Source organism: Pteronotus mesoamericanus, unplaced genomic scaffold (genome assembly GCF_021234165.1).
Source record: "Pteronotus mesoamericanus isolate MK-2021 breed Mesoamerican mustached bat unplaced genomic scaffold, CSHL_Meso_final scaffold_85, whole genome shotgun sequence".
Classification (NCBI taxonomy): Eukaryota; Metazoa; Chordata; class Mammalia; order Chiroptera; family Mormoopidae; genus Pteronotus; species Pteronotus mesoamericanus.
The window spans coordinates 67423186-67441914 of record NW_026555329.1 but is presented as its reverse complement, the minus strand read 5'-3'; the positions used below and the strand labels follow the sequence as shown (position 1 = coordinate 67441914).

General features: G+C 33.9%; 1 protein-coding gene across 4 annotated transcripts in view; it reads right to left on the bottom strand.

Moving 5' to 3' along the window:
- The window catches only part of MKLN1 (muskelin 1), a 341476-nt gene that overhangs the window by 106842 nt on the left and 215905 nt on the right, over positions 1-18729 (bottom strand). For all 4 annotated transcript variants that reach the window (XM_054564059.1, XM_054564060.1, XM_054564058.1 and 1 more), the window contains 2 exons: positions 9844-9986; positions 8544-8632 (listed from right to left, as the gene is read on the bottom strand). In XM_054564059.1, coding sequence (XP_054420034.1) covers positions 8544-8632; positions 9844-9986 — 232 coding nt within the window. The remainder of the gene's footprint in view (positions 1-8543; positions 8633-9843; positions 9987-18729) is intronic.

Here is an 18729-nt window from a genome sequence, read left to right as displayed (position 1 = left end):
CATTGAAACCAAATACAATTCATTCTAGGAATGGAAGGGTGGTTAAATAATAGGAGCTATATTAATGTAATTCACAATGTTAACAGTATATGAGAAGCAAATCTGATTACCTCAAATGGTGCTAACTGTAAACAAAGTTTATTTTCTACTCATTAAAATAACTCTCTTAAATAGAAGGCAACAGAAAACATTCTTACCTAGGTTATTTTTTAAGGATTAAAAACCTCAAAAGTTAAGCCTAATGGAGAAACATTAAGTATTGCCAAACAGAGGCCCAGTATCTCTACTATTTAATACTATATGAGAGATCTTTGGCCAGTACAATAAAGAAAAACTTGCAAATTAAGAGAAAATATTATCATTTGAAGATTATATAGTTATCTAAAAATGTCAAGAGATTCAACTGAAAAATTTTTATATGTATGTAAACATGAAAATAAGCATTCCCTGCACATAATAACTCACTTGAAAATATAATTCAAAAAGTTCCCTTTATAAAGGCAGAGAAAGCTTAAAATATCTCAGAATAAACTTTAAAGTATGCAAGATCTATTTAAGGAAACAAAATTTTACTTAAAAATTGAATAAATAGAAAGACATACTATGTTCCTAGATGGGAAAACGCAATGTTGTAAACATGTCAATTTCTTTCAAATTAATTATAAATTTAATGTAATTTCAATCAAAATCCCAATTATATATATCCATTTTTTTCTTGACATGTAACTGAACAAACTAATCTGAAAGTAATACAAAAATACCTTATACCTTAAATAAAAATAGTAAGAAAATAAACATCCTAAAAAAATACAGTAATTTGAAGTTCAATATTAAGGAAGGTAAATCATTGAAGAGTGTGTCAAAAAATCTCAAGGATTTAGAGGAATTTACCATGAATAATCAGCAATGACAGAACAGAGTAGAGGTTTTAAACATGCAATCCATGGGGCCATTGGCAATCCCAACAATACTTTCAGGAGGACCCATGTAGTCCAAACTATTTTTCATAAGACTAGAACTCTCTCTCTCTCTCTCTCTCTCTCTCTCTCTCTCTCTCTGTGTGTGTGTGTGTGTGTGTGTGTACACACTGACATTTGCACTCATGGTGCAAAGGCAACAATGAGTAAGACTGCTGGCACCTTGGTAGTGCCATGGAGTACCACAGTAGCACGAAAGTCTAGTAGTATTTCCTAATATAATACACATTGGATGTATTCCTCACCATCACACACTTGCAGATTAAAGAAAAGACAATTCATTTAAGAATATCCATGATGCAGTTAAAAGTAATTTTAAGAAATCCCTATCATTAAGAACACATCTTTTTAATATTCTGTGTGACAGAATGTGAAGTACACATAAAGCATTTTTGCTGTGTACCAAAGTATGATGGCTACTGCAAGGAATAGGACCTGCACAGTTGGTAGAGTTGTGAGCTAAAATAGTCATTTGTTTCCTGTTCCTGAACCCCCAAGATACCACTTTTTCTTGAAAGACCATCTATGATTCTTTAGATTATTTAGATTTGAGCATTCGTCAGATATTTACCTGTCATTCCAAAGAAAATAGCTCACAGTATTTGTTGCCAAGTATAAAATTTAAGCTCTCAAGGGAAAATTAGAATTTTGGAAAATTGGTATCACTGCTGTGAGCTTAATAACTTTCTAATACTTAAGATTTTTCTGATAAGATTGGTGGTGATGTTAATGATTGTGATTTAAAACAATACTATATAATTAAATGTTTTAACATGTAAACCATCTGTATAACTCAGTGAATCATATTTTCTAAATGACAAAAGGATGGTATTACAAAACCATGAATGGATAAAAGGTTAATTCAAAGTGCAAGACATGCCAATGGAGTTTGGTGTGACACCAATATGGTTCAGAGTGAATAATGCAACTGCCTTTAAGAAACTCTCACTTGTCAAATTTTGATTAAATACCAACACAGAATGTCCACTGTATCCAACATCGAGGCTATTAATTTCCATGTCCACTACTCTTTAGCAATATCAGACTCAATAAGCTAAGATGTACTAGTCAGATACTTTCCCATACTGCCATCTAAGGCAGCTGTGTGAGTGAAGACAGACACAGTCAGTAGCAACTAGTCATTAGGATGTTTAATATGGCTATCAGTTTATATATGCAAACAGTAAAAATTTCAAAAAGTTTTACAGCAATGAATACTGCATTACTGTTGTTGTGATATCCATTTCTTTACATAGCAGTACCATTTAAAAACTTTATCTAGTATATCACAGTAATAACCATCAAGTAGTATAATAGTCAGAATAAAACAGAATTCTAAACCCAAAGCCCCAAGAAGATAGTCTGTAAGTATAAGCAGACATCTAATGTTAGTTACAGATCTAAAATCTAACCTCAAGTTCTAGGTCCAAGTTCAAAAAAATCAGGAGGGAAAAAAATCTTCCTATTATATCTATTCAAGTCCCACTAAAATGTTTATTTGTGAAAACTTTTAAGCATTTATGTCTTAGTGGTATTTTTCCTATATACCTAAAGGCCCACTATAAATTTCTAGAATAAAATTAAATTCTAATTCTTAATACTTTTCCAAGAACATTGTTGGGAGGAGGGTTAATAAGGAAGTCATCTCAGAAGAACATTCATATATTACAAGAGAATGAAGAATATACAGTTCCAGAAACTGGGGGAAGGGGATACAAGAGGGTAGATATAGCAGGGATAAATGGCGATGGAAGGAGACTTGACTTGGTGTGGTAAAGACACAATACAATACATACATCATATATTGTAGAATTGTATACCTAAAACCTATATAATTTTATTTGCCAATGTCACCTGAATAAATTAAATTAAAAAATAAATTAAGCCTTGGCTGGTGTGGCTTAGCTGGTTGAAGCGCTGCCCTACAACCCAAGGGTTGTGAGTTCAATGCTCAGTCAGGGCACCTAACATAGGTTGTGGGTTAGATCCCTGGTCCGGTGCGTACAGCAGGCCTATTGATGTTTCTCTCTCACACTGATGTTTCTCTTTCTCTCTTCCTCTCTCTCTTGAAAATCAGTCAGCATATATATTTTTTAAAAATTTTGGTGGCATTAACACTAATAACGCGTATTAGACATACTATGTACTATATGTCAGAAATTTAAATGTGAATTGAAGCTCCAAGCACACATTCTTTGTTCCACAATGAACAATGCCTTTGCTCACACCTCAAATAAAAAGATCAGGAACCCCTAATACACATTCCCAAAGCTAAGAGTTTATACCCTAGGACCCCACTGCCAACTTTCCCCATGAGAAAATCAGGCACAGATATGATCAGAATCAGCGCTTCTCATCCTTTTTCATGATGGCATGCATGGAAAATAATATTTGTATGGCACACAAGGGTACCAGGCTGCAGGTTCCTTCTACTCTAGGAATGAGGAGGGATCACCATCTCCACACAGTGAAACACCATCTGTGGCACATTCAGTGTGCTTTGGCAGTATCATCTAGACAGGCAAACTCCTATCCAGATGACTAAAACAGTTATTAAAAGATGCTAGCAATTTTAAGGTCAGGGTCTGGAAGACTCTAAAAATTCAAGATTAACCATTCTGAACAAGTGCACCTATTCTACAACAGAATTATGTGATAAGCACACAAAGTACTTAACAGAGTAACTGGCACATAGTAAGCGCTAAATAAAAGTTAGCTACTCCTAATTTTTTTTTAAAAGATCTTAATAATTTCTTAGAGAGTGGGGAAGAAAGAGAGAAACATTGATGTGTGAGAGAAATGTCAATGGGTTGCTTCTCACACACCCCCAGCCAGGGAGCTGGCCCACAATCCCGACCAGGAATTGAACTAGTGATCTTTCTGTTTGCAGGAGGATGCCCAACCCAATAAGCCACAATAGTCAGGGCACTACTACTACTATTATTAGGTATTATTGCTATATTAATTTTCTTTTTACTAGTACATTTTTAAAATGTTACCTTTCCACATGTTTACACGAAGGGCTCTCATCAGGCCACCTCCCCAGATTTAGTACTCATCCTAGCCTTCTAAACACTCCTGAGAACCCAGAAAACAGGCTGAATCCAGCCAAAACTGAAGCTTCTCCCTAAAGTAACCACAACCATGTAGGCTGTAAAAATCCAAAACTCCACATATCCAAGTAATCCCATCTACCAAAAAACAGGATTCCCCCAGAATCTAAGAGTTCTCCCCAAATACCTTCTTTGACCCCACTTCACCTTGCTAATTTCCCTCACACAGCTGTTATCTTGGCTATGAATCGGGATGTAAATCCTTCTAGTAATCTGTAACCAACCCCCCCATCCCATTCCACTCTGTTTCCTCTCATCTGATCTATCTTCCACTGAGGAGGTTTTCCCTTCTAAATTTTCATCTTGCTCTCTCAAATTTGGTCTCCCAATTAATTACCCTCCTTCTTTACTAAATTCTCCTTTTAATTACAGGTCTTACTGAAACCAAACTTCTTCCTAAGGCCAACTCTCAACTTCCACACTAAGTCCTGTTAAAGACATCGTTCCAGCGTCAGCTCTTTTCCTTTTCTGTGCCATGAATCCCCTATGGCTGTTTGGTGAACTCTGTGACTCAACCCCCTTCAGATTTAAATGCATAAAGGAAAATACGTAAGATTACAGAGTAAACCAACTGTACTGAAGTATAGTTATAAAAACTATAAAGAAACAAAATTACATACAAAATATATATGCTTTTTTACTAATACATTAGATAGTAAGATCTAGAGGCAGGTCTAATAATTACCCTGATTTCAAATTTACTATATTTGCCACACTCTGAAGTGATGGGAAAAATTTGTAACTTCTGTGACAATCGTAAGTTTTGATATAATACTATGAATTATTGCCTATACTTAAAATTGGAAGAAATGATAAGTATATTAGAGGTTAGAGAACATAAAGTTGCAACATTTTCTCATCAAGTTCATGAAACCACTGATTAATTTCTCTAAACTCCTGTACAATAAACTCAAAAAGTATATATTCTTGACTTCTTAGAGGAAAGAGAAGACAGAGTTACTATCCCCAAGGATTTCATAATCTGCTTGAGGAAACAAAACTTACATATATCACATAGTAAGACAACCCAATCTTTGGAAGTAGACTTAAGTTTGTATCTCATCTCTGCACTTAACTGCCTGTATGGTTTTGGCCCAGCCTCTTAACCTCTAAACTTCAGTTTTCTCCTCCGTAAAGTGAATATAATAATGCCTATCTCACACAGTGTTTGGCAGATGCTTCATAAATGATACCTACTATTATTACTTTAAAACAATACAAGCATATATGCAAGCAAATGCTATGTCTTTGATCCATCACTAGTATCTTCAATCAAAAGAGGAAAGATTTTATCTGCCAGTATAATGTTCAAATGAGATACCACATGTGAAAGCACTTATATACTGTCAAAAATAAAAACATAAGCTCTAAATAATAATTACTGAAATGACATAATTCAAATTATATTTTTGCATTTTTTCTATAGTATCCAAAATACTACATTTAAGAAGTCATGTAAACAATAGCTATATGAATATAAGTATAAAAATGTACAAAAAGATATGCAAAATGAAATAATTTTCTTCATAAATATGAGCTTACATTACTTTTAAAAACTTAAATTTGGTTTAACCCAAATTTAACAAATAACCTATATTCCTTACCAATGAAAATTACCACATTTATTTATTATTTTTTAATTGAATATATTGGGGTGACATTGGATAATAAAATTATAAATGTTTCAGGTATACAATTCTATACTTTTATATATTTGCTGTATATTGTATTGCATGTTCACCACCCCAAGTCAAGTTTCCTTTCATCACCATTTATCCCCCCTTTACCCTCTTCTACCTGCCCCCAACCCCCTGCCCTCTGGCAATCACCATACTATTGTCTGTGTTCATGAGGCTTTTTTCCCCTTTGCTTAATCCCTTCACCCTTCTTACCCAGCCCTCAACCCTCTGCTCTCTGACAAGTGTCAGTCTGTTCTCTGGATCCATAAGTCTGTCTCCACTTTGTTAGTTCAGTTAGTTCATTAGAAAAATTATCCCAGTTGCTGTTGGTGCATGATCTGGAGATCTTCCCCTGAGGTAGTCTTGCTTCTGTTCCCTTCCCTTACCAAGAATAATTGAAGGCTGACTATATTCAGCAATTTTGTTGTTTAAGAAAAAACTTTTTAAATAAAGCAAAATCTTTCAAACATATTACTGCAGAACATGAATATGAAATATTCAAACACATTTTTCTTTTAAGTATATATCTAACAATTTATACCAACTAGGTAAAATATCCGTGCTAAGTCACCACCAAAAGAGAGCTACACATCACTCAATTAAAGAACACACAGCACTAGCTCTGGCTGGTGTGCTCAGCTCAGCTGGCTGGAGTGTCATCCTGTAAACCAAAAGGTCGCAGGTTTGATTCTTGATGAGGGCACACACCTAGGTTGCAGGTTCAGTCATGAGGGTGTAAAAGGCAAAGGGTTGTTGTTTCCCTCCCTCTCTCTCTTTCTCCCTTCCTCTTTCTAAAATCAGTGAGCATGTCCTCAGGTGAGGATTAAAAAACAAAACAAAACATACTGATAAACTAAAAATACTAACCTAATATATAGGCTTTTAGTTTCATTTTTTTCCTTTTTTTTTTTTTTAAACTTATCAGGAGAATGTTGGGAAAAGGTTGAAAAGCAAAGACACTGCAAACCACCATTAACATCTTTTAACAGAAAAGTGAGAAATATGAAGTTATCTAAATATTAACATCCTAAATATCAACTGAGTTAATAAGTGTCTACAATTATTTGGAAAGCTCCAATTAACATTTTGCCTGAATACCATAAAACTAATCCATCAAGGGAAAGTAAAAAACATCATTATGCCTTATCATTAAAAGGGTCATAGAAAAGGCTGGAAAAAGGTCCAAATTCTTGTCTTTACACAAGCTGAATGTCTTAACAGCTCCATATGAAACCTCTGTTTTCTTATAAAATTTTAAGGAAAACTATGCAACTGCATGAAACAGACTTTTACTGATATTTCTAATGGATAATACAAGAGGATTAAGAACTACTGAAGCAGTCGATTTTTTTTTTTTTTTTTTAAGGAAAACAAGACCATAGGAAAGGTATAAAAAGCACCACAAAAAGTAATTAAAAAACAACAACAACTTTATTTTGCATGACTAGGCAAAACAGAAGTTGAATAAGTACTTTAAAACTATACATTCTAAATGTATTACATGAAAACATATTTCACTACTTGTACATTTGAAATATAAGATCATAGAACTGTTAAAGCTATGCAAGAGTGTAAGAAATGGGTGGTCTGCATGCTGAGAAAAGGATTACTCATTAGTACCAAAGAAAAAAAAACCAAGAGTAGAATTTATTTTTAAAAATTGCATGTTCATAAATTCTCACAGGAAAATAGGACACAGGTTATTATTTACTAAAACAACAGAAACTATAGTTACAAAGAAAACCTAATACACTGGGCAGCCCAACTCTTTAAAAATAGTTTTCCCTTTATAAGTAATATTTATTAAGATTTCAGATATTCTTTTTGCCCAACAAAACTATCTGACTTAATGAAATAAAACAGGTCAACTCTTGATAAAATAGCAAACAGCGACTATGAAGTATACTGCTTGTTCCAAAAGAGGAATTTTTCTCCCAAATTAAAACATGGGATTCTGGCTTTTATTATTATTCTCTGAGGGATCTGATTCACTTTAATCCCAACTTTAACATATTTCCAAAGGTACGCAAACAGATGGAAATTAAAAGATTCAAGTCCTTAACTTTCCTACCTTCTAAATAATAAATCTAAAGAAAAACAAAATAACCCTACAAATACTAATTTTGAGGAGGTATTACAAATACTTTCTCCAGCTGAAACACTTGGTCAATAAATATATACCTTAGGTAGTATTTTTCTTCTTCTTTCTTTTTTTTTAAGGTAGTATTTTTCAAACATTACCTTTCAACTTATTACTCAGGGTCATGAAATTAGTTTTATGTGTTTGAGCAACGTTTCACTAAAACAATGAAATACAAAAGAACACAATGGAAAATAGTCTGCCTTAAGAAATTCATCAGTATTCGATTTTCAAATGTTATAGCTTTGGAACTGACAAAAACTTCAATTAAACAATCAAGGAAATCGAACAACTATATCTCATAAAATCTTCTAATAAACTTTAAAATGAGAGAACATTTGAAAATGGTTTCACTGAATTACCTGTTAGTTACAGATTTATAAAGCAGGGGTCAAAAAACATTTTCTGTAAAGGTCAAAATAAAAAACATTTTGGGGACTATGTAGTTTCCTGCAACTACTAAACTTCACCTTTGTAGTGCAAAAGCAGACAGACAATATGGGAACAACCTGTGTGACAGTATTCTCATAACATTTTAATTAAAAAACAGGGGACCACAGGATTCAGTGGGCTGTAGTTTGCTGACTGACGGTATCAAGAATTTATATTTGTTTCAGAATGCTACAATCCTTACCTATTTTAATGAATCGACAAGGAAACATCTGTTCATCAATTTTATGCTTCAAGGTGAATGTTTCTTTGTTATAATCATTCTTTAAGCCACTGTGAAAAAAATAAGATTATCACATCTGATTTCGTAATTCAGTAAATGCACCAAAACCCAGATTAAATCCATACTCAGATTTTAAGATTAAACCAATGCTAAAATATATAACCAAAGAAGTAGCTGAACATGAGAATATAGGTCAAAAATTGTAGTCATACCACATTATTACTGTCTTCTAATTAAAAAGATGGAAATGTGTGATGACTTAATATCCTTAATGTATAATAGAATATAAAATAAAATATTCAAGCAGTAAGAAGAAAATTAAAAAAACAATTCACATTCGTATCTTACAACTTAAACAGGGCCGAATATTAGAATTTGTCAAAGAATTAAGTTATTTAATTCTGACTGAGATACAAATGTTCCTTTTATAGCTCAACAAATTTTCAAAGATGACATTACTCTATTGTTTTAACAGTATACACTTTATCCTGAATAAAAATAAACCCCTATCATTTCTCCACTTAAACAACTAGGGTCGACACAAGTATTTATGGGAGTTGCTTATCTTCAGGTTTTCCTAGGCCCTCAAACACTTTCATGACTTAAATCAAATACAGTATAAAGGTAGTATTTAACAGTATAAAGTATTCTGCTAATGGGACATACCATGTCATAGATATATTCTAAAACCTCATAGCATTATTTGTCCATTCTGTTGGTATTTGACTTTTCATTAACTAGTGGGTAAATTAATCCTTTCATTCCTGGTGGTCTATGTTGTTAAAACTCACTTTTACTGAGCTCTCTCCAAGTGGCAGGCATTATGCTAGGTGCAGTAACAAACTTTTTCTCTTTTTAGTCTCCAATTTATAGTAAACTCCCAGAATATTACTCTGGATTAGGGCAACCAATCTTACTGTTTTATCTATATTTTTATAGCAAAAAAATTATTAAAGCTAGAAGTATTTCTGAGGCAATTAAAGTCCAAAAATACAACTAAAAAAATCACAAGTAAAAATAAAACAAAAATTTTTATTCTTTCTTGTCTGGTAACAATATTAACTAGTATCTAGAGGTTTAAAAAAAGCTAACTCAAGTCACAATATTAAAATAAGTCACTAGAAATAGAAGAGTAGAAATATTTTCTTCTCTCTTGGGGGGGAAAAAAAATCAAACCATGCATATTTAGCTACAAAGAGACTAAACTAAGACTGCAGCTTGTTTAGAAGACAACTCTTTCCACCCCATAATCATAACTCACCTGGATAATAGCTCTGTCATGTTTTCTTCATTCATTCCACCAAAGACTTTAAATTTCTTCAAATTACAGACATGCGTTTTCTCATATTTTCCAAATGTGATATTCTGGACTATAGCAGGCCTTTCAAGCTTCAGAACCAAGTACTAAAAAAAGGTACAAACAAATTATACTCTCTTCTATTTAAAACAAAGTGACAAATTTAAAAGTTAAAATTTTGGACAGATAATGAAGTACATATAAGGTCTATTCTGTCCATCCTGTACTGGTAGATTTTTTTTTTTAAATTCTAAAGAATAGTATGCAACAGGTTTATATAGACTACCATAACACTACCACTTTTTCCCAGGAAAATACATCACTATGAACACTGTAGGTGAAGGAGAAAAAAAAGACTAGTGGGATAACTTATAATCAAGGATTGGTACTCAGTAAAAAATAATAGACAACAAATAACCAAATAAAACAAGATTAGAATTCAAAAGTAACAATTACCTTCTCATTGACTATAATAGCAAATTCAATATTCAAAATCAGTGATAAACCTAGACATTTAAACCCAGAAACCAACAAGAGATTTACTAATCACCCCTGCCAATTTTATAAACTAAAACTCCCAGACCTACTATAAATATATCTAAGGTAGCTATCATACACAGGATAAAGTGGGATCATTTTATCAGTTAATTAGGAAACACATTTTACATTATGCATAATATTTTCAATTATAAAAATTAAGAAGGAAACCATCATTGATTGAATACATGGGGGAAAAGCTATTCAGGAAAATGATTCATGGATGCTTGTTGGAGTGGCTTCATGCTTCATATTAATGGGTAATACAAGTGATAAAGATGATCAGAAAGAAGTTGGTGGTCCTACTTCATTCTGTTAATTTTTCAGAAAAATTAACTCAAAATGAATCAAATTAATCCAAAATTGATTCTTTAAGATCAAAGACCTAAATTTAAGAATGAAAACCATGAAACTCCTGGATGAAAATGAAAAAATATTCATGACTTTAAATTTTACAATGAATTCTTAGATATGACACCTAGTGTACAAGCAACAAAATATAGAATAAATTAGGCTTCAAAAAAATAAAGTTCTGTACATCAAAGAACACTATCAAGAAAGGGAAAAGAAAACCTACAGAATAGAACAAATATTTGCAAATAATATATGTTAAGGGTTTAATATCTAGAATATATACAGAATTCTTACAGCTCAACAACAAAAAGACAAACCACCAAATTTAAAAATGGGCAAAGGACTGCAATAGCCCTTTTCACCAAAGAAGATAAACAAATAGCAAATGGGCACATGAAAAAATGTTCATCACTAGTCATTAGGGAAATGTAAATCAAAACCACAATGCAACGAAACTTCATATCCAGTAGGATGTTTATAATAATACAAAAAAACAAAATAGTATTGGTGAAGATGCAAAGAAACTGAAACTCATATGCTGCTGGTGGGAATGTAAAATGATGCAGACAATGTAAAGCATAGTTTGGGGGTTCCTCAAAAAGTTAAATATAGAATTACTACATGGACTACTGTGTAGGAGTTCTACATAGGAATATAATAAGTGAGAAAGCTATTCGTGATACTTGTACATGAATATTTAGAGCAGCACTATTCACAATGGCCAAAAGGTACAAAAAACCTTAATGTCCATCAACTGATGAGATGAACAAAAAAGGAGTATTTCTATTATTCAGCCATAAAAAGGAACAGAGCACTGGTAAGTGTACAATGTGGCTACACCTCGAAAACATGCTATGTGAAACAAGCCAGACACAAAGGTCATATATTGCCTGATTTCATTTACATAAAATACTGAGAACAGGTAAATCTATTAAAAAAGAAAGCAGGTTAGTGGTTGGCAGGAGCTGGGTTAAGAGGAAAACAAGAGTGCTTAAGTGATACCAGGTTTACTTATTGGGGTGATGAAAATATTTTGGAACTAGAAAGAAGTGATAGTTGCACAACACTGTGAATATACTAAATGCCACTGAATTGTACACTTACAAATGATTATTTTGATATTGCATGAATTTAACCTCAATAAAATAAAAGAATAAAGCTGGTGGTGACATGAAGATGATAATACGATCACAGCTAATGTGAGCAATAACCCTTGTCTGTCACATTGCTCAGATTTTAAAATGTATTATCTCATTTCAGTAGGAGTAGGAGCCACAGGAATAGTATAATAACAACAATTATCCTCTTCATCCTCATTTCACAGATGAAAAAATTCTGGCTTGGAAAGACTAAATAAATTGATTATAGTTACACAGTTAACAAATGACAGAGTGGATATTATAAATCTGACTCTAGTTTACACTGTTGGATAACTGACACAAGCTCCATTCTCAACCCAATCCCTACGAGCTATTTTTCAGCCAAGGGTAAATATATGACAAAATTCTGGTCACTGAAATAGGAGCAAAGTTTTCTGTGGGCTAAGTTTTGCTTTCTGAAACAAATGTTACCTCTTTGTTAACTGAAGTTACAGCTGCAATAACCACTATGCAAAAATAAGATCAAGAGAGTCTCAGAGATAGCCATCTGTGAACCACTCAACTTTCACCACCAGCTGCCTAAATCTATTTCTCTTCTGTGTTTGTGGGTGGGAAGGGGGTAGGGTTGGCTCTTTGTTTAACCCACTGTAATAGGACCTTCTGCTATTCAAAGCAAAAAGCACTCCTGATTCAATGACTTCAAAGACAGCTTTAACCACTATTCAATAACAACTATTTAGGTTTACATGCTGTTTACACTTTAAGCAGCTATTAAAATTTATTATTAAATTATAATTGATACAATATTGTATTAGTTTCATGTGTAAAACAAAAGGACTCAACATTTATATATCTAACAATGTGAAAACCACACGAAGTCTAGTAACCCTGTCACCATGCAAAGTTATCGAACTATTATTGACTACATTCCTCTTCACCTTTTTGCCCACCTCTCTAACCTCCTCCCTTCTAACAACTATCAGTTCGTTCTTTGTTTCTATGAGTCTGTTTTGTTTGTTTGGCTTATTCATTTGTTTTAATCTTTTTTTATTTTTTAATTGAATTTACCAGGGTGTCTTTGGTTTGCAAAAGCATACGGATTTCAAGTACATAACTTAATAAAATATCATCTGCACAATGCACTGTGCATCAATTGCCCCAAGCAACGTCTCCTTCTCTCCCCATTTCCTCCCACTTTGCCCACCTCCACCTAGTCCCCACCCCTTTTTCCCCTGGCTATCACCATATTGTTGTCTATGTTATGTATATGTTTTTTTGGCTAATCCCTTCACCTTCTTTCATCCAGTTCCCCAACCACTCTCCCTTTCTGACAACTGCTAGTCAGTTCCATGTATCCATGCCTCTATTTTCTACTTTGTCAGTTTTCTTTTGTTCATTAGATTCCACATATAAAATCATTTGTCTTTCTCTGACTGGCTTATTTTACTTAGCACGATAATCTCCAAATCCATCCATGCTGTCATAAAAGATAAGGTTTCCTTCTTTTTTATGGCCAGTAGTATTCTTTCGTGTAAATGTAACATAACTGTTTTATCCACTCATCTACTGATGGGCACTTATGCTGTTTCCAGATCTTAGCTATTGCAAATGACACTGAAATGAACATGGGGTGCACGTACTTTTTTGAATTGGTGTTTCAGGTTTCTTCAGGTATATTCCCAGAAGCAGAATTGCTGAGTCAAAAAGCAGTTCCATTTTTAGTTTTTGGTGAAAACTCTACAATGTTGTACACAGTGTCTACATCAGTCTGCATCCCTACCAACACTGCAAAAGGGTTCCTTTTCTCTGCATCTTCACTAGTACTTATTGTTGTTTTATTGATGTTAGCTATTCTGGCAGGTGTGAGGTGGTATCTCATTGTGGTTTTAACTTGCATCTCTCTGATGATTAGTGACAGCACATTTTTTCATATGTCTACTGGCTATCTGCATGTCTTCTTTGGAGGAGTGCCTATTGAGGTCCTTTGCCCATTTTTTAATTGGCTTGTCTTCCTAGTGTTGAGTTCTATAAGTTCTTTATATATTTTGGAAATTAACCTTTTATCAAAGGTATCATTGGCAAATATGTTCTCCCATTCAGTGGATTCCCTTTTCATTTTGTTGACAGTTTCTTTTGCTGTGCAAAAGCATTTTAGTTTAACGTAGTCCCATTTGTTTACTTTTTTGTTTCCCCTGCACAAGGTAATCTTGGCAACAATACTGCTATGAGAGATGTCTAAGATTTTACCATCTGTGTTTTCTTCTAGGATTTTTATGGTTTTGTGGCTTACAGTTAAGTCTTTTTATCCATTTTGAGTTTATTCTTGTGTATGGTATAAGTTGGTAATCTAGTTTCTTTTTTTGCATACACCTGTCCAATTTTCTCACCACCACTGACTGCAGAGACTGTCTTTACTCCACTGTATGCTCCTTTGTCAAATATTAACTCACCATAAAGGCATGGGTATATTTCTAGCCTCTCTGTTCTGTTCCATTGATCAATATTCCTGTTTTTATGCCAGTACCATGGTATTTTGATTACTATGGCCTTATAGTATAATTCGATATCAGGTATGATACCACCTGTTCTTTTTTCTCTAGATTGCTGAAGCTATTTGAGGTCTTTTTGGTTCCATATAAATTTTTGGAATATTTCTTCTAGTTCTGTGAAATACATAATAAAACACTGGTATCTTGAAAGGAATTGAACTGAATGTATAGATTGTTTTGTGTAATAAGAACACTTTAATGATGTTAATTCTTCCAATCCATGAACATGATACATGCTTCCATGTATTTATATTGTCCTCAATTTCTTTCTTCAATGTTCTACATTCTAGTTTAAATTTATTCCTAGGTACCTTATTTTTTGTTGTTGTTGCTATAGTAAATGAAATTGTTTTCTTAATTTCTCTGATAGTTCATTATTGGTATACAAAAATGCCATCAATTTCTGAATATTAATTTTGTATCCCGATACTTTTGCCAAATTCATTTATTAGATCTAGTAATGTTTTGGGAGTCCTTAGGATTTTCTATGTACAATATCATGTCATCTGCAAATAATGGCAGTTTTACTTCTTTCCAATTCAGATTACCTTTCATTTCTCCTTCTTGTCTGATTACTATGGCTAGGACTCCAGTACTATGTTGAAAGAGAGAGGTGAAAGTGGACATCCCTGTCTTGCCCCTGATCTTAAGGGAAATTCTTTTAGTTTTTGCCCATTGAGAATGATGTTGACTGCAGATCTGCCATACATGGCCTTTATTATGTTGATGTACGATTCCTCTATTCCCACTTCGCTGAGTTTTTGTTATAAATGGGTGCTGGATTTCATCAAATGTTTTTTCTGAATTTTTATTCCTCATTTTGTTTATGAGTTATCATATGCGTTGATTTGTGAATACTGTACCAATCTTGCATTCCCAGAATAAATCCCATGTGGTCATGGTGTATGATCTTTTTAATGTATTGCTGGATCTGGTGTGCTAATATTTTGTTGAGGATTTTAACATCTATGTTCACCAGGATAGTGGCCTATAATGGTCTTTCTTTGCAATGTCTTTATCTAGTTTTGGAATTAGGATAATGCTGGCTTCATAAAAACAGCTTGGAAGTCTTCCCTCCTCTTGAATTTTTTTGAAATAGATTAAGGAGGATAGGTGTTAGTTCTTCTTTTAATGTTTGGCAAAATACACTTGTGAAACCATTTGGTCCAGAACTTTTGTTTGCTGAGAGTATTTTGATTACTGCTTCAATTTCACTAGTTGTAATCTGTCTTTTCAGGTTTTCTGATTTTTCCTGATTCAGTTTTGGAAGCTTGTGTTTCTAAGAGTTTAACCTTTTTGCCTGGGCTGCCCTATTTGCTGAGACATATAGTTAGTTGTTCAAAGTATTTTCTTACAACCTTTTGTATGTCTGTGATGTCAGTTGTACCTTCTCCTCTTTCATTTCTGATTATATTTATTTGGGTGCTCTTCCTTTGTTTTCTTGATGAGTCTGGTTAAAGGTTCATTGATCTTGTTTATCTTTTCAAAGAACCAGCTCTTGGTTTCACTAACTTTTTGTATTGATTTTTAGTCTCTATTTATTTCCACTCTGATCTTTATTATTTCCTTCCTTCTACTTACTCTGTACTTTGTTGTTCTTTTCATAGTTCTTTTAGGTGTAGGGTTAGGCTGTTTGAGATTTTTCTTGTTTCTTGAGGGAGGCCTGTAATGCTATGAACTTCCCTCTCAGGACTGCTTTTGCTGAGTCTCATTCATTTTGGGTTGCTGTGTGTTCATTTTCATTTGTTTCCAGATAATTTTCTTATTTCTTCCTGGATCTCACTGTTAACCCATTCATTGTTTAATAACATGCTATTTGGCCTCCATGTGTTTGAATGTCTTTTTAGTTTTTATTGTAGTTGATTTCTCGTTTCATACCATTGTGGTCAGAGAAGATGCTTGAAATGACTTCAAACTTCTTGAATTTGTTAAGACTTATTTTGTGCCCTAACATGTGGCCTACCTTTGAGAATGCTCCATGTGCACTTGAAAAGAATGTATATACTGCTACTTTGGGATGAATGTTCTATAAATATCAATTAAATCCATCCAATCCAGTGTATTGTTTAAGGCTGCTGTTTCCTTGATTTTTTTGTCTATCCATTAATGACAGAGCGCTGTTAAAATCCATTCTATGATTGTATTGCTGACAATCTCTCATTTAATGCCCGCCAAGTTTTTCTTCATATTTAGATTCTCCTATGTTGGGTGCATATCTGTTTTCAAGGGTTATATCTTCTTGTTGGATCAACTCCTTAGGTATTATGTAGTAACCTTCTTTGTCTCCTGTCATGGCCTTTATTTTGAAGTCTATTTTGTCAGCTATAAGTATTGCTACCACAGCTTTTGGTTCTTTTCCATTTGCATGGAACATTTTTTCCCCATCCCTTCACTTTCAGTCTAAGTGTATCTTTTGTTCTGAGGTGGATCTTTTGTAGATAGCATATATATGGGTCATGTTTTCTTATCCATTTGGCTACCACCCTATGTCTTTTGACGAGAGCAGTTAATCCACTTACATTTAAAGTTATTATTGATAAGTATTTTTTGCCACTTTATTTTTTATACCTATGTTCCCCCACCTCCCCTCTTTTTCTTTCTCCTTCTAAAACAGTCCCTTTAACATTTCTTGCAATTCTGGTAATGAACTCCTTTAGGTTTTTTTTGTCTGGGAAGCTATTTCTTTCACCTTCAATTTTAAATGATAGCCTTGCTAGATGGAGTAGTCTTGGCTGTAGGTCTCTGCTTTCCATCACTTTGAATATTTTATGCCAATCCCTTCTGACCTGAAGTGCTTCTATTGAAAAATCATCTGACAGACTTATGGGAGCTCCTCTGTACATAACTAATTACTTTTGCTGCTTTTAATATTCTGTCTTTAACCTTTGGCATTTTACTTATGATGTGTCTTAGTGTGAGCCTCTTTGGGTTCATCTTGATTGGGACTCTCTGTGCTTCCTGAACTTGTATGACTTTTTTCCTTCACGAGGTTATGAAAGTTTTCAGCCGTTATTTCTTCAGACAGGATCCCTTGCTCATTCTCTTCTCCTTCTGACACTCTTATGATGAGGATGTTGTAACATTTAATGTTGTTCCAGAGATCCCTTAGATTTTCCCCACTTTTTAAAAATACTCATTTCTTTTTGATGCTCTTCTTGGGTGCTTACTGTTATCTTGTCCTCTAAATCACTCATTTGATCTTCTACTTCATCTAAACTGTTCTTGATTCCTTCTAGTGTATTTTTCATCACAGATACCGTATTCTTCACTTATGACTTTTTTTACGGTTTTTATGTCCTTTTCAATGCTTACTGTCTCTTTAAGTTCTCACTGAGATCATCCATTCTTCCCATAAGGTCTTTGAGCGTCCTTATAAACATTGTTTTAAACTCTGCATCTGGTATTTTGGTTGCTTCCATTTCATTAATTCTCTTCCAGGGATTTCTCCTGTTCTTTCATTTGGGGCATATTTCTTTGTCTCCCCATTTTCTCCCTGTGTATTAGGCAGATTTGCTATGACTCCCAAACTTGTTATGATGGCTTTATGATGAAGGTGTCTTGCTGGGCTCAGTGGCACAGTCTTCCAAATAGCCTTAGCTCAGTGCCCCAGCAATGTTTCTTGTGAGTTATGTATACCCTCCTATTGTAGTTTAGTCTTGAATGCTGTTGGCCCTTTCCTGAGTAGAGTTAACTCTTCAGGCTGGCTGACTATAAAAGAAAAAACCTCGATCACCATTATGAGATGCTGTGCAGGGGCTGCCCCTCAAGGCACAATTGTTCCCAGCAGGGTCTAGTGACTACAGGAATCCTCCTTTCAGCTTGCCACTTATGTGGCTAGTTGGATCGAGCTCCAGTGTGATCTGAAGCCCACCACTGGTTGTGCTGGTTCTGGACCCACCTAGGTCGAGTCCAGGTACAGATATTGTGATGTCAGATGTTGCATGTAACCAGCCTTGAGCTACCTATCAGGAGCTATCATGCTGTTCACTGTTTGTCACTGTGTCTACTGGGCCCTTATGTGCATTTTAACCAATCCTAGGGTATTCACCAGTCAACTTGAAAGACATGTTTTCCATGGCAGTATCAATAACTCCTATAGAACATATTTCATAAGGGAAAATGGTAAAATTACTATCTTACCTTAAAGTATTTATGGGGTTTTCATTCATGCTACATTTATTCCCTACCAGTATAGATAATCCAAAATTAATAAATGTTTTCTCATTAGATTTCAAAATATTTGCTCCCTACCACAATGAGGACAGTTGTAATTTTTTTCTGTTTCTACAAATTATAAATAATTGATAATA